The 16,557-nt window shown below is 37.7% G+C and overlaps 1 protein-coding gene across 2 annotated transcripts in view; it reads left to right on the forward strand.

Moving 5' to 3' along the window:
• The first annotated feature begins 6,691 nt into the window (after positions 1 to 6,691).
• LOC134531892 (uncharacterized) overlaps positions 6,692 to 16,557 on the forward strand; it is a 33,992-nt gene continuing 24,126 nt past the window's right edge. For both annotated transcript variants that reach the window (XM_063367908.1, XM_063367909.1), the window contains exons 1-3: positions 6,692 to 6,858; positions 11,300 to 11,521; positions 13,410 to 13,532. In XM_063367908.1, coding sequence (XP_063223978.1) covers positions 6,748 to 6,858; positions 11,300 to 11,521; positions 13,410 to 13,532 — 456 coding nt within the window. In that variant the 5' untranslated portion in view covers positions 6,692 to 6,747. The remainder of the gene's footprint in view (positions 6,859 to 11,299; positions 11,522 to 13,409; positions 13,533 to 16,557) is intronic.

The following is a 16,557-nucleotide window of genomic DNA, read 5'->3' on the forward strand; positions in this document are numbered from 1 at the left end:
TTTTTAGAATTTCTGAAAGAAAGGGGGAGGTGTATATATCGCTCATCTCCCTCCCTGTATACATTCCTGTGATTTTTACTGAGAAACACATCATATATCTGGTTTGGTGGGTTCAAACCCGTATTTATTGGGCCTGGACTATAATATTAAAGAACACTTTTGACATCATAAATACTCAAAAGTAGGCATGCATTGTATAAATCGTTTCATGTGAATTTCGTAAATATTTCAAAGTATATGCATAGTTACAGAATTGTGTTGAAAACTAACGTGCTTGATGGGTTAGTTCTTGTCCTAAGTTGTATGTTTGTATCAAGTACGAATCATAAATTGACCCCTGATGCCACGAGCTATCATGCATTAAAATATGAAGCAAAACACAAATATGAACTGTGAATATGTTTTTGCGATAATGTGGAATATTATTCTGACGCGTGCCCGCCCTTCCTATATTAAATATCACGTTACTTTACGTGATAATTAAACCCAAAAACGAGTTTTAATAAGTTCAGAAGCAATTCAGGGAAAAAGGTATTTCGGCAATAGGCCTACTCACGTAATATGCGGCGACGAATCTGTGCGACGTCGTAGGTTATAAACAAAGCAAGGAACAATAGAATAATTCATTAAAGCAACCAACCATTTTCGCCCTTTATTTTTTACGTTGTTATAACCACACATATTAATGTACTGCAGAATATGGGCCAGACCAGCAGCTTGAACCTTCTCCACCCGATACCTGTCTCCCAACCAAGAGCGACATGGGTGCGAGAAGAGAGGGAGACCATCAACAGCAAGCTGGCGCACCAACGCGGGGCCCCTTGATTGTTCTACAATACCAGTGAAGACCCATTGCAAGCTCTACCAGACGGACTAGCCAGCAACCACGGGAATGGACCCCTGTCACCACTTGCAGCCCATAGAAGACATAACCAACAGCAGCAGGCACACCATGGCCCACACCAGGAACAGCAGCAAGCAGGCAAGTGCTCCTGACCTTCCTACCACCAGGGATTCCCGAGAAGCGGACCCAGACATCGGAGGGGAACAGCCTCCCCTCCTGGCGCCCAACAACTCACCTACCTGTACATACCCAACGACGGCGGACGCAGCTCATCGACTCTGCGGTGTAGAAGACTGCCCTGGCACCGGAATCCACCAGATCAGCTGTGCTCACTGTGGACTCCTGTTCCATCACTCTTGGCCAGACGAGCCCCGAGAGCACGCCGGACTAGAATATCGATGCCCCGCATGCCAGCAGAGACAATCCTGCTGCAGGATGGAACCAATTAGCTCTAGACCTGATGGGACCTTACCCCAGAAGCACGACTGGTAAGTGCTTCCTTCTCGTCATCACAGACCTTTTCTCACGATGGGTCGAAGCCTTTCCCCTCGCTAAAGCTGATTCATCTTCTATCTTAAAGAAACTCCAAGATGAAGTGTTCCCTGGATGGGGATACCCTTAAAGCATACTTACAGAGAATGGGGTGCAATTCACTAGCAAATTATGGGCCGACACTTGCGCCAAATGGGAACTAGAAACTTGGGCCACTCCAGTTTACCATCCCCAGGCAAACCCTACAGAGCGCCGTAATCAGGAATTGAAGAAAGGGCTCAGGTTGCGTACCACGGCCAATCATCGCCACTGGGATCGCTACCTGGGAGAAATCCTCTTCACACTGCGACGTAGGCACAATGAAGCAATCGGAACCAGCACCAGCGAATTAAACTTGAGACGACAGATCCAGCAACCTGGAGAATGAAGTGGAGTTCCAACCCCACATACCGCCCTTCAGCGAAGAGATCTGTCTACGAGCTGCCACCAGAGTAGATGCGCACGAAAGGCTCAACTAGGGTACCTAGCCCGCAAGTATCCTACACCGAAGAATCCGCCCAACCACCAGATTGCTGAAGGACAAAGGGTACTAGTCAAGACCCATCCACTCAGCAATAAGCCTAACCACTTCTGCGCCGGATTCGCACCAAAGTGGGAAGGACCCAACCAGGCCTCTACCAGGCCTCTACCAGCCTCCACAGCGTCGCCAGATGCCGTGGCGGAGCTGCAAAGGAGACCCCAAGGACCTACCAGGACGGTACCGAGAGACGGTTTGGCGGACACCAAACCAATGGCCTTACCAATGGCCGAATCCTACAACCACCGGCAGCTGTTCCAATAGGCGTTCCCAGGAGACCACCGGCAGCTGTCCCAATAGGCGTTCCCAGGAGACCACCAGCAGCTGACCCCAATCAGGACTTCCAGAAAGCTGAAGAAGCCATATCCGAAGTGATAACCCAGAGACTCATACACTACAGAGACTGACAGTTATCTATGTGTAAAGTGTTCCTCCAAGATGTCCTAGCTTCTTCTCCCGTAAAGTAACGCTCGCCACTAGGGGGGAAATTGACGCGTGCCCGCCCTTCCTATATTAAATATCACGTTACTTTACGTGATAATTAAACCCAAAAACGAGTTTTAATAAGTTCAGAAGCAATTCAGGGAAAAAGGTATTTCGGCAATAGGCCTACTCACGTAATATGCGGCGACGAATCTGTGCGACGTCGTAGGTTATAAACAAAGCAACGAACAATAGAATAATTCATTAAAGCAACCAACCATTTTCGCCCTTTATTTTTTACGTTGTTATAACCACACATATTAATGCACTTCAGAATATAATAGTAAATATGGACGAGTTGTGTAAACAAATGTATATTTTTCTCTTGCCACAGCTAAACATGTACATTGTGACGCCATCTTGTGACCGGCGATCTACCAAATGTATTTATATTTTATAATAGTATAAAATTAACTAATTAAGTTGTGAAAGAAAGTTTAAATACTTTTTAATACATAGGATTGAATATATATGTATTTACATATAATTATTTATGCCACGTTTATCTTTTCTTTTTAATTATTAATATCTAGTTTATACTTCCACCACCAGGGCAGGGAAATTTCGGCGAGACTCGTGCGCGCGCATCTCATCCCTTCCAAAGAGGAGTTAGTTCGCCCCTCCCTTCATTTCTTCGTTCCCGCGCATTTCTCCCTATATAAAGGCGAGGTCATCCACCTGAAAGTCAGTTGATCGGCCCGACGGCCAGTGAGGCTGGATTCCGCCCACTGGTCATAGGACGATCATAGGGGGAGCAGCAGAACGACTGGCTATCCGTTTTCTGCTGCTCGCACCCCTCCTTCGCGAGTCAGGCCATCCGAGGACCTATCTCGGCATAGGGAATTTCTGGACGATAGGGTGTACCGTGTGTAAATCCAGTGTATATTGTTAAAGCCGACGCAGGCGACAAATTGAACTGTTTGGACAATTCAGGTCAATAAAAGTTCCGTGTAAAATACAGACATTTTTCAATGAATAGCTTAGCCCCCTATCCCTCACCCCATTAGCTATTCGCCTTCACCAGCCAACTGCGGATCCTGCCGCAAGACCAGCAGTTCGACCTCCTCCACCCCTGCTGGCTCTCTGTCAAGAGGGCTGGGTGCGAGAGGAGGAGACGGGATCACCACAACATTCTGGCGCCCAACGTGGGGCCAGACCAGCAGTTCGACCTCCTCCACCCCTGCTGGCTCTCTGTCAAGAGGACTTGGTGCAAGGAGAGAAGAAGAGGAAGAGAGGTGACACCAACACCAAACAAAACCGTCAAGTTGGCGCCCAACGTGGGGCCAGACCAGCAGTTCGACCTCCTCCACCCCTGCTGGCTCTCTGTCAAGAGGACTCGGTGCAATTGAGAGGAGAGGGAGATCATCACGTCAATTCTGTATGTTATGGTATAGAAATCGATATGAATGTTTTGTGTAATGTAATTTCTACTAAAATCACTACATAGTATAAAACAAAGTCGCTTCCCACTGTCTGTCTGTCCCTGTGTATGCTTAGATCTTTAAAACTACGCAACAGATTTTGATGCGGTTTGTTTTTAATAGATTGAGTGATTCAAGAGGAAGGTTTACATGTATAATATATGCATAATATAGTATAAAGACACTGATAATTTTAGAGGTTTCTAATGTGATGTCGTAAATAAACACATTTTTTTGCGCTTACATGTTGTTGATAATTGTTGATTATCTTTTGTTTTTAGTCGAACGAATAGTAATTAAAATGTTCTTTTTTTTACTTAATTATCGAAAATCGTAGTTTAAGGTAAGGTATTTAAGTTCAAAAAATAACTGAATAGAATAGGTATCTTTTGTTGTTGATATTTGTTGATTATCTTGTTTTTTAGTCTATATTTATAATTAGTAAGTGATATTTAGTATCAGCATTGCACCCGTGTGAAGCCAGGACGGGTCGCTAGTATGTATTTATAATATAAAAATATAATGTATATATTTATAGGTATAAGATAATGTAATCATATTATAGCATTGCGTGTTTTAAGTGAAGGTATTTAATATTTAAATATTAAAAATAAATAATAAAAATTGCACATAGTGACAAAATTATATATTATTTACTTAATAATATTAAGAATATTTTCAAGAATCTTACATATTCTCGGACTTGCGCATTCATACACTGAATATAAACCTGTATCTCTGATATAAGAAATATTCTCAGTAGTATGTATTGGTTTCTCTGGGAACAGGGTCCTGGGTACAGTGCCGGCGGTACCGACCACCATCTGATGTCAAAGCGGCCATATTGGATTGTGATGTCACGGCGGCCATCTTTGATAATGTCACCGTTGCACTTTTCGATACCAATGGACTTAGCTATATATTTAAATATATTATAACAATTATATAAACTGACATCGTACCGACCGAAGGCCATTAGCCCGGCCTCAACCCGCAGTACTAGCTCCTGCTGGCGGAACGCACCCCTCGCCAAGTCTCCACCCAGATGAGACGAGCGGCATAACCTTGGCGCATGGAGGGAGTGTCCCCCCCCTCCGCACGCCAACCCCTGAGGCAGTTCTGATCAGCTCGCGGCCCGGAGCGGACGTGCGCGTACCGTGGGGAGCCTTCAAGTTTTGTCTCTCTGATTCCTCACGACTGGTAACTATAGTCATCACCAAATACCTTTTTCAACGCAACTCCCCACGCGACTCCGGGTCGGTTTTTTTTCTACGGTGCAGGGATTAACCCGGCCGTCGCTACTTTCCAAGTCAAGCTACCGAGTCTAGGGGACACGGTGGGGCCGATCGACCCACTCATGGTTAGACGACAGAGCTAGCCTGGCGCCCTCCCGGAAAACACCCCAATTTTCACGTACAGCTCCTTAGACTCGCCGCGGGAATCGCATCCGAAACCCCGGCTGATGGCAAAACAGAAATATTATTAATACAATTTTTCTTAAAATTATATTTGTATTCAATAACCTTTAAGAAAAAATTAGTCATCTAAATGACAAGCTTTGAACTGTTGATGCCAACTTACCATGTCATTTGTGTTCGAACCCTAGCACTCTAACCATTTTTTTTAAAATATGGGTGGCACACAGGCAAGTCTTGACAGTCACCAGTGTTTCAATCATCTCCCCCCCTTAACGTTGTATTGTTATGTCACCCCGAGTCATTGTGAAATTGTAGTTGTGATTGTTGGTGTATTAAGACAACACAAATTACATCCATGTCTTACCCAGGATTCGAACCCAGAGCCCCCGCACCGTAGCCCGGTGCGTTATCGACTGCAACACGGAGGCCGACACCAATAAACTACCAAAGCTCTAAGAAATGTGATGGGGAGATTGTGTATTATTATTATGAATGCCCCAGACTGGGTGTCAGGAATGTAGATTTAATTTTTCTGGTGGTGATATGAACTTCATCAACCATCATTAAACTCATCATCTTCCACATCCATTGTTCTCATTCTGTAATATATATGTAAATAAATGGGTCTGTTTAGCAATTGAAAATGTAACCACCAGTCATAAACAAACTCTACATTCATTTTAAACACATATCAAATTGCTTCAGCACTTCATATAGGATTTCTATAAGTTAAAAAATACGAGGTTCATGAGAATCAGCCATTTTATACACTGTGATCTGAACAAGCAGTTGCTTGAGACGTGTCTGCAGTGGTCTTGGCAAAGATCGTCTTATTCGCGTTCTTAAGCAAGGTCGTAGCGACTAGGAAACATGCTTATGCAATGGTGTTTTCAAGCAAGGACTATGATACAAGAGAATGCCCTCTCGGAAATAAGAAATATGGGACTATCATAAGAGGGTCTTCATCAAGACTGTCTTGTTTGCGATCTCTTGAGACTATCTCAAGTAACGTCTATGGCACCTAAGTATTTAAATAAGAATGTCTTGACGAAGGAATTGCTCAAGACACAAATAAGAATACCACCCTAAAACTACTATTTCCATGAAATTTCAAGTAACATTATTAAATTATTATTTTTCTATTTACCAAAGGATTACCAACCTCCTCGACAATTATAAGATATCTCTTTAATTTTTCGCATACTATATACAGGTTGTTTGGGCCTTACCTACTTTTTTATATTAAATTACAAATTATAGATTTCAACCAAGTTAAATCGGTCACGGTTACGAGTTCTTACTTTATGTCTAATATACCTCGAATGTTTGTTGTGATTCTGCTGGAGACAAAAAAAATTGCATTAGTGGCAAAAGAGTCAGCTGTTACGAACGCAGCCTTTATTTTAATCTAGTAGTATAGTTATATAAACCTATGTCTCTTATTATCTATGGTGTTATTGGAGTGTATATACTTTTGGCAAATGGTGGCTTGTGTATGTTTGTGCGCGCGAAATGTCTGAATGTCGTATTTGTGCCTCCACGGATGCTATATTTTTGAATATATTTCAGAAAAATGATAAAAGGAAATATGATGCAGAAATAAATACCTGCCTCCCTATCAAGGTATTATCTTCCGCACATTAAGTAAGGTCAATGGGTGATGCTTCGGCGTGGCGTCACTTGTGTGTTTGTTTTGAATACCACTCATTAGGTGAAGGCATCTTAATGTTTAGTATGTAACGTAAAATTATGTTAGTTATAGGTGTAATTATTACTTTTACATGGTTTTTTTTTGCTTATTAATAGTGCCAAATCCTTTTTGGAATGATTATAGAGTTGAGTTCTTTTGATTTTATATCATTTAGGTGATGGTTGAAAGTAGTGTTTTATCATACTTAAGAAATGAGTATTCTTGGTATCTAGAATTAATGCTTTGTTATTGTCCGAAAGGGACATTCAAAAATATTTTAAGTATTTTCTAAATTGGGAGAAACAAATAATGCTGCATGTAACTCGTATCATCGGTTCAAGCGTGCCCAACATGGGCTGAGCACAACTTTATTCATACAAAAAACCTAACCAAAGAACATGAATCCTAATTGAAATGCAGTGTGTCTTGGTGTGTTTGAAAATGTAACAAGATGACATCAACGGGTACAACAGACAAAATATCACATGTTTCTTACAACCAAACAGCTAAATATCAATTTAATTTTGTCAAGGACATTCAGGTAGGTACAATTCAGTTTTAAATCCCTCTTTAATAAAGCCATGCTACATGGCTAGCATTGGCAAGCAGCTTTAAATTAATTTATGTATAAGTAATCAAATATAATAAACATGCTATCTTAGCAAATAGAAATTTAAAAACCATATTATTAAAAAAGCTTACAAATAGATAATGTCAATGTGTTCTGTGTGCAGTAATAAAGATGAAATAAAAAAAATGTTTCTCTTAATGCACCCGTCTCTTAACATTACGTATACTTAGCAGACTTTAATTATGATGTTTATATTATCATTGCAGAACCAAATGTTCACATGTAACATTTTCTCTCTTCAATTCCGTATAAATACACAAATAACAACTATCAAAGAATTAATTGACAAATTGATACTACTATAAAGATTACATAGACTTCACAAAACTACGTGTTACAGTTTCAGTGAATCACATAAATAATTAAATATTCAAAACAACATCCATTTGAAAATAATAAACCACCTTTCATATTTGTTTCAGGAAACTGTGCTGTGTGGTGTTGTGCATCTACTTAACGAAACCCAGCGTACTTCGTGGTCCGCATACACTTGCACGCTTTTGCTACATTCTGACTTCAAATACAGTCTACCTCAATTAACATGTTTTTCCTTGCAAGGCCATAGAAAATTCTCTTTACCAATAACACTACTGGAAAATAATGACTCATAACATCATCACAAACAAACTCTAACAACATTTATAGCCCTCAGATTATTACGATTCGTTATCCGAAATAAAAAGATTTTCTTTCTTTTTCATTTGAGAGGTTTATTGTCCGAAAGACGAAACAACCACATCCAAAACTACATATTTTGTGAGAAGCCGCCGAACGCGCCCTCTTGGTGCTGCGATCGACAGACGACTGGTGAGATCATGGCACTGTGTCCTTCACGCAGGGAGGGCAGTCACATGACGTCACCGACCAATCACACACGCTTCATTCACACTGACAAATACAAGCCAATCAAAATACGCGACATACATTGAAAACAGTTTTCTATACACAGAGCCAGGGACTTTACATTCTCGCTCTCTCTCCCCCACTGTGAGACAGTAGTTATCACTCAGTTCCCACGACCAGTAGGGAATCCCAGCTTTTGTCTCTCTCTTACTGGGGAATCACTGTATCGTTCTCACTCGCATTTACAGGCCTCTTATGCCTCTCTCTTTTTACACATCACCCCAGACACAGTCCCGTGTTCTAGAATCATTATGCAACATCTGCATTCTAATAAAAATGTAATATATATTATTATAATAAAATATTCAAATTTAAATATATAATAGAAAAAACTCATTACACATAATATTAGGTAAATATAAGTAGTAAAACAAAGTTGAAAGGATGACAGAAGAAACATGATTATTAAATAATTATAAATTCAGAATATAATATACTGGCAATCTAACCCATTCTTAGTAATACTTTTATTAGTAGAAAAGGCTTGTATACTGCAATGCTACAAGATTATTGCAGAAGGCCACAAAATGTGCTGGGTATATAAGCCTACAGGCCCAGTAAAAGTGAAGACATTCGCACGATATACACGTCAAACGCCAATAAAGAACAATGATGCTCCGTGAGAGTGTCAATGCCAAACTGTAACAATTCCAAAATTAACATAACGAGACGTTTGAAGTAGGTACAATTACGTGAACGGCCACCAGATCATTGTTCCATACTATCTTGTTTTCTTTTGTGAAAACCCGACTCGAGCCCTGAACAAAAACATGCTTCATTCGCTATTAAATTACCATCTGTAACATATATGCAAAATTATGAAACAATTACCGAAAATTCCAAAAGATAATTTCAAAGGGCAGGCCAAAACAAATTTTAGAAAAATCTACACAAAATTTACTTCATAAGAAATGTAACTTAGGTACTTTTAGTGTGGCCCGCACACACACCTGAAGGTTCAACACTAATAAATGCTCTAAGTTAATATATGTCTCATTCACCGCTACTTGAAGAAGGATACATTCTCAAAAAGTACTAACATAACCAATGTGCACGGTGCATGTGTGGAGGGGTAGGAACAACTAAGGGGAAAGGAGAGGAGGGAACGACCATTTGTAAGGGGAACTGAGAAGTCTCTGAACGTAGGATGATATCACGATGTGGCTGGACTTTCAAGCCCATGTACCTTCCATTGCTGCCAGCACACTTGTTAACATCTCGATACCAGGTATCATCAAGGTTTATTATCTGACAAAAAATAAGTGTTTTTCTAAGAATAAAATTAAAATTATATAAATGGTATTTCAAATTCTTGTCATTCTATTTGATTATTCTGCTAAATATAATTGCAATATTTCAAGGATTTTTCTGGTAGTTCATTATTTGAACAGTTGGTTAGGTTAGCTACATTTAAAACTGTAAAATCGATGAATGGTTATTAGATTAGGGTGGATAGGTAATGTTTTATTGTAGGGGTGCCACTCTAAGAAAAAAGGATAATACCCGAAAATGGATATATGAAGTTCCTTATTTTGTTTCTAATGTTTCTGTCAAGGCACAATGAGATATTTTCATAACCTTTACATGTAAATAACCATTTCATGTTCAAGTCTCGGTACTTAAACGTTGAATACAACTATTCCAGTCACATGTGAAAAATGTCAGGGATGTTTGATTTGAATGGAAAAACCAATTAAAGTGTAAAACAGTCTTGGCCCTGGCCATACTGACGTTTAACATCCCTGTCTTATTGAAAACAGCCTGGGCTATGCTATATTCTTAAGGATATCTAAAGAACCACAGGATAATATTGCAGCAAATATCAATTAAAAGGTAGGGCGGCAACAACAGGATCAGGGATATCTCTAGTTGAAAACAGTCTCGGCTACGCAAATTTACATCACTATATTTACATTACAGTTAATATTTGTACACCAAACATTAACCCAAAAATACCATTTTTCACATGTGGTTTGAACAGTAGTATTCAACGATTACCGGGACTCAACCATGCTGGCGGCCGAGTTCCCGCACAGGCGAACGTATTAGCTAAATGTTAAGTTTTTAAAAATATCTGAATGTGCGTCGACATAATCATTAGAAACAAATAAGGAACTTTATATATCCATTTTCGGGTGTTGCCCTTTTTTCTTAGAGTGGCACGACAATTACCTATCAGCTATAAACTCACTACGGCATGCCTTTATTGACAATTTATAACACTTTAGCCATCGGACAGTTTTCTCGTGACAAAGCTGGAGCAGTCATTCAATATTATCGCTCATGTCGGATCGAGACAATTTTGCTTTTATGTAAATACATAAAGTCAACTATATCAGACAAAATGTCGCATCATGCATGACATGCCTCATTCTGCGTGTGCCTGGTCTGAGATGGCACCAAGAAAAGTGTCTGTCACTGACTTGTGATATAAATGGAATAAGTCGTACAAACTACATTTCACTGGGTTATTTATTGTGCTGTTTTAGGTATTATGGACTTTTTTTTGTAATTATTGACAAATGTGCAACCTATGAAAATTACAAAAAAAAAAAAATTCCAACAAAAAAAATTTAATTCATTTTTTTATAATTATGTAAAAAAAGGGCATAGTGATATTTTTATTGCGTCAGTGCTCCTATACTAAGAGTCATGTTTATTTTTTTTTTCAATATTTTTATTTAGACAGATCAAATTTCAGTTATAACTTACCAGTTGAAAAAGAAATGCATATGCATGCATATTTTGTTAAACATCTATTGGCACTTTTGATAAGTAAATTAGAGATACTAATAATTATTTGCCTGTCCACATTATATGTTTTTTCCCAATGATTTCAGGTCACCAACGACGACGTTATCTCCTTAAAGATATGTCACGTGTGTGTGCACAAACTGGAGCTGTGCAACACGTTCGTTTGCCGTTTCCTCGCGACAGAGCCGCAGCGGCAGATGGGCTCCGGGCAGAACGTTTGCTACTTGTGTCTCGGGAACGACGGTGTTCTCAGCAACCTTTTTGACGGCAACTGGATCCATCAGATTGAAACGGCTCTGGGCTGTAAAGTGAGTGCAGTTTACTTTTTTTTTTTCTCTCTCTCTCCCTCAGCGAAAAACCTCATTGGGAAGGTTGTAGGATCTCGTGATGAGTTAAGAGAGTGTTTGTTGCAATTTTAGAAATAAAAGTTGTTGATTAGAATGTTCAAGTTATCTGGCAACAACATCTGCCGCCAAAATAAATTCATGTGTAACAGTGTGACCACCCGTTCGTATCGTTAATATGTCCAAAACACAGGTGATAATTTCAATACACTAAAGTCAAATACCTTTATAGGTAACCATTTAATATTTAAAGCTTTGCATCTTTAAATATTAAATGGTGATAAAGGTATTCTTCTGTAATTTTTTAATTCTCGTTACTTGGCATTCATGACAGATAAGATGGCATTTAACAAATCACAATAGACATTATCGCATGTCCCGTGATTTTGACTAATTGATAGGCACTGATCTTGGAATGGTGGAATAGCATGTCGCTGTTATGAACGTTGAGACTGATACTTTGGGATTTTTGACTACCTAATTGATGGGAAAATTCTTGTAACTTCCATGGCACACTGATTATAGCCTAGCTTTCATCATGTGGCCTAGCTGTAATTATAAATGGTTCAGGCATTGCAAGTAATGAAACAACTATTCGAAGATGAAAATACTTCAGTTGCCAAGAAACAGCCTTAAAATTTTGTGAATGATTTTGTTTATCAATTCATCACAATTTTGTAATTTTGGTTGTATGTATAGAATCATATGTATAGACTTATCAGGATTTTGAATGTCAGGAATCCTGTACATTCTAAGAACATTTTGAAACTTCTGTAGTTAAACTTGCAAAATAGCAACTTTACCATTACTTTTTTTAATTGTCTTAGTTATTTTTTAAGTTTAATCTTTTTATAGTTGTGTGTTTGTTCATTTGTGGGCCTACATATATGAATATTAAAAATTTAAGTTTTGGTATTTTTTTTTTAAAGTTAATTAACTTATTTGTTCTACTTAAAGTATAAAAGCATATACTGTAGTTAAACTGCTCATTAAAAAGAGTACTTAAGCTAACTAATGCTTAGAGATATAATTTTTTGAAATGACATTTCTTATACAAATTATCAGATAGTTAAGCTACAAATATACTGAAACAAAATTACAGTTTATGAACTTTCCAAAATAAGTTACCAACTATGATTATAATTGTATGTATTGTCTCGAAAATTTTTCATATAGACTGAAAAACCTGGAAAAGTCAGGGAATTTCATATTAAAAAAAATGTAGCAACCCTGTGCCAAATAAATTTTTTGAGCATATGTATTTTGAAAAAAGGAATACACTTAAAATTTGGCACAAGTATTTTAGTTATTGGCATTGGTATGCCATAGGCATAGACATATGCCATAGGCACTACTACATATTAAGAATGCTTTCTTTTTTTTAAATATATATATATATAATTTGATGGTTTTGTTGGCTGTCTTTACTGACTTAGTTGGCACGCTTACTAACCTATTAACTACACGCCACCCCGTAAAGTGATTATCCAGTGAGGAACTTTCGACAACATGGTCGTGACATGTCTGTCTCTCCTTACCTGCTCTGGGGATTGGAATTTCTGGCGGATGAACTGAACAGTCCCTGGTTCCATTCCTGGCCAGGTTCAGCAGGTTTCCCTTCTGAAAGATTTCCTTCCCTGACTGAGACTGGGTATTGTGTCGTCCTTTTCCCCTTTCCATCTTATCAGCGAATCTGCACTATTAGTTGTGATTATAATGATCATGTGTTGTGCATATATATATATGAATTACCATTTCTTTATTAGGAGTGTTAACTGCTGAACAAAAAAAACTTTGCAGACAGATTAGTGATTATTGTAACTTTGAATTTGCAATCTCTTTTGCCGTCTAGGTTCACAGAGGCAAGAAAGTGCCTAGCAAGATATGTCATCATTGTGCCTACAAGCTGGGCGAGTTGTTCAACCTTTTCCAGTCAGCGTTAGACTCCGAATCCAAACTTTACATGATGTGCGAGGTAATTTGTCTTTCAGTTTCTTTGTTACTTTGGTTAGTGGTAATGCTGCAATGCCCAGCTAAAGCAAACAACTTTAATGAGAGTAAAAAGTTTTTTTAAGTATATCTACTTATCCATTATGTTGTTTGTAGACTTAACAAAATTTTAAATGGTTGCACTGCAGTGCCCAGTGTTGTAGTGCCAAGTAAAGGTATTGTGAAACTTTTCTTAATTCCCATCCACCTTTTCATCATAAAATATAGATGCTGATCTCAGAAGGAAATAAATTAAGTTAAGGTTGTTAATCCAGCATTGTGTGGCTTGGCACATTATTTTTCCTGGCACCAATCAAGCCGTTCAAGTTCAAAATTATAATTTTTTTTTAACTGAAACTTCTTTTGGCGTTATGAGAGTAAAATATAAAGGCCAAATTTTATGCAACATTATCATGAAACATTGTTGTGAAATGTTTCTGATGTGAAAATGACAGAATTGGTACTCGACCAAAGAGATATAAAGATATGCTATATAAATTGCTGAGCTCGTTTTTGTTCTCATCTTTGTGTAATGATTCGTCCCCTAAGAGAGAGAGAGAGAGAGAGATGAACGGAAGAATAAGACAGAGTGTGCGCATGTGCTTGTTTCAGAAAATAGATATAGGTATCCTGTAGTCAGCTTTTGAGTGCCTTGAATTTTATATTTGCTACAAGCGTGCTTGCGTACCTCCTTGTTCAACCAGCAGTGTAGAGAGCTCTGTTTAGACAGTCCCTGCATTTCCTGCATAGATAGCACGGATTGTTATGAATTTCATATTTTGTTCTGATATTTGGTGTGCCCTGAACGGCAGAATTGGTTGAAGAAACAGTAACATGCACAGTTTACCTTTATGATGTATTTCAGCAGTGAGTAATAGTAATAAATAATTATTAATAATTAATCATTATTGATTGATCAATAATTATTGATATCCTGAGCAGTTATTTTGAAGTGATTAATCATTTTTCTAATCTATGTTTATTTTCTTCTTTCTGACTTTATCTCTGCTGTTTTACCCCTTATAATGTTCTTACGAGTTGAGGTTTTGATTGCCAAAGAAGTTTCACCACGTGTACTGAGTTACACTTGCTCTTTTATTTATTTTTTTAAGTTGGTTGCATTTCACATTTTTACAATTGGTATTCCCGTTAAAACTACATTGACATTTTATAATCAGGCAAAATCTGTATGGCAGCTGTCTCAAAGGTGCTGTATTAAAGACCTTTCATTGTAATATTTAATTTTATCTCTCAATTAATTAACATTTAGTGTATGCAAGAACTATTAAAATAAGACTTAAACTGTTGGCCTTGTCAGTAAGAACATATATCTTTTTAAATGCCTTTAGTGGTTTTTAAGTATATAATAGAACAGCTTTACGTGCTTGTTTCTTATGCCTTTTATAGTATCCAAACAGCAGCTACATTCCTGCCACTAAACCAGAGACAGGCTCACTGTCGTAAATTTTAATTTTGGTTTTATCAGAAACATTATTTTTTTATTTTTGCTTAGTACCATGTTCTTGTAGCAATATCCGAGTGAATTTTCGGTGCTCTTCAATAGTGGCAGTTTGCTGTACGTAAAGGTTATTTTTTTTTGCAGCCTGTAAATGTTTTTATTTTTGCATATATCATACATGTTGACAAAAGACATGCATTAGAGAACACACATCCCTGACATTTGTTAGTGGATGACGGTTCAAAAACTAATTAAAAAAACACATGTGTTAAAGATAGTTAAATAAGTTAAAAGTCAAGGAACTGACCTTTATACAACTAATACTGGTTTAGTGAAAATTTATAACACTTGTGCATTTAAATCTTGAAAAATGTTCAAGTTACTACTACTATAAAATATTTTACGAATAAATCCATTATTATAATTTGATTACAAATATACAATACTGTAATTTATTAGTAAATAAGATATTATGCATTAAATTTTCGGTCTGAACATTCAGTGAGATGACTGAAAAAGAAGTAGGAAGGCCTTGCACTTTAGAAATTTGGTACATTAAGCCGAACATGTTTGGCAATGTAAATAATGTAGGAAATTTCTGATGATAAATATTTGCTTCAAATCAGAAAAAAAAAAATTATTGAATTCATTTCATTGAATGATGTATGACGTTACTGAGACCATTTTGATGTGCATGGGTTTCTGTAAGTTATTTTTTGAATGAAATAATTCATTTGTCATTGCTGAGTAGGCAAAATGCTCTTTTTTTTTTTTTGTGAGGGCTTTATTCAAACCATCAAAATACCCACAAAGTAACTGTCATCAAATTTGTTTTGAATCGGATGAAAAAATAATGTTTAAGTGCTCGCCAAAATGTGACTGAAGCCCAACCTGCGTGTGATATATCATATTTGCAGACTAACATGTCACCTTTGTTTTTGTTGGTCTTGAAGTGTGTTTGTTTTTGAGAGAGCTGTCTAACTGTACAAGTGTTGAATCAACAAACAAATTTACTCCAAGGAATTCCATAAGATGTATCAAATCACACTAATACATTTAGCTAACCATTACCTAAAACATTGATAACCAGACTAAAAATAATATCTGTACAGTGGTAATATTTCTTATAGTTTTTTTTGTACTTTCTTTGGTTACAATATTGTATTCTGCAGAATAAATAATCAGATGCTTTAAAATGATCATGTGACGCATTATCAGTAATCTATGTGTAGATCAATAGTTTTGCTGAAAGTTTTTTTGACGTGACGTCTAATAAATCGATGAACGCCGGCTGCACACACGAAAAAGGATGACTCATTGCCCCGTTACGCGCATTGTCCCGTTATGCTGTGTCCCGTTACACTCATTGTACGCTTGCGCCGCATCTATCTCTCTTCCACTCGATTGGAACAACCATCGATTTGACTTTTTCGAGGCACATTAAACTTGAAACACTCCCATTCGTTTCCTACTTTTCCTATCATCGTCCTATCCTTAACAGAATAACACAGATTGGAAGAAGTTAAATAGCAAACATGTATAAAAGTTATAG

Source organism: Bacillus rossius, chromosome 5 (genome assembly GCF_032445375.1).
Source record: "Bacillus rossius redtenbacheri isolate Brsri chromosome 5, Brsri_v3, whole genome shotgun sequence".
Classification (NCBI taxonomy): domain Eukaryota; kingdom Metazoa; phylum Arthropoda; class Insecta; order Phasmatodea; family Bacillidae; genus Bacillus; species Bacillus rossius.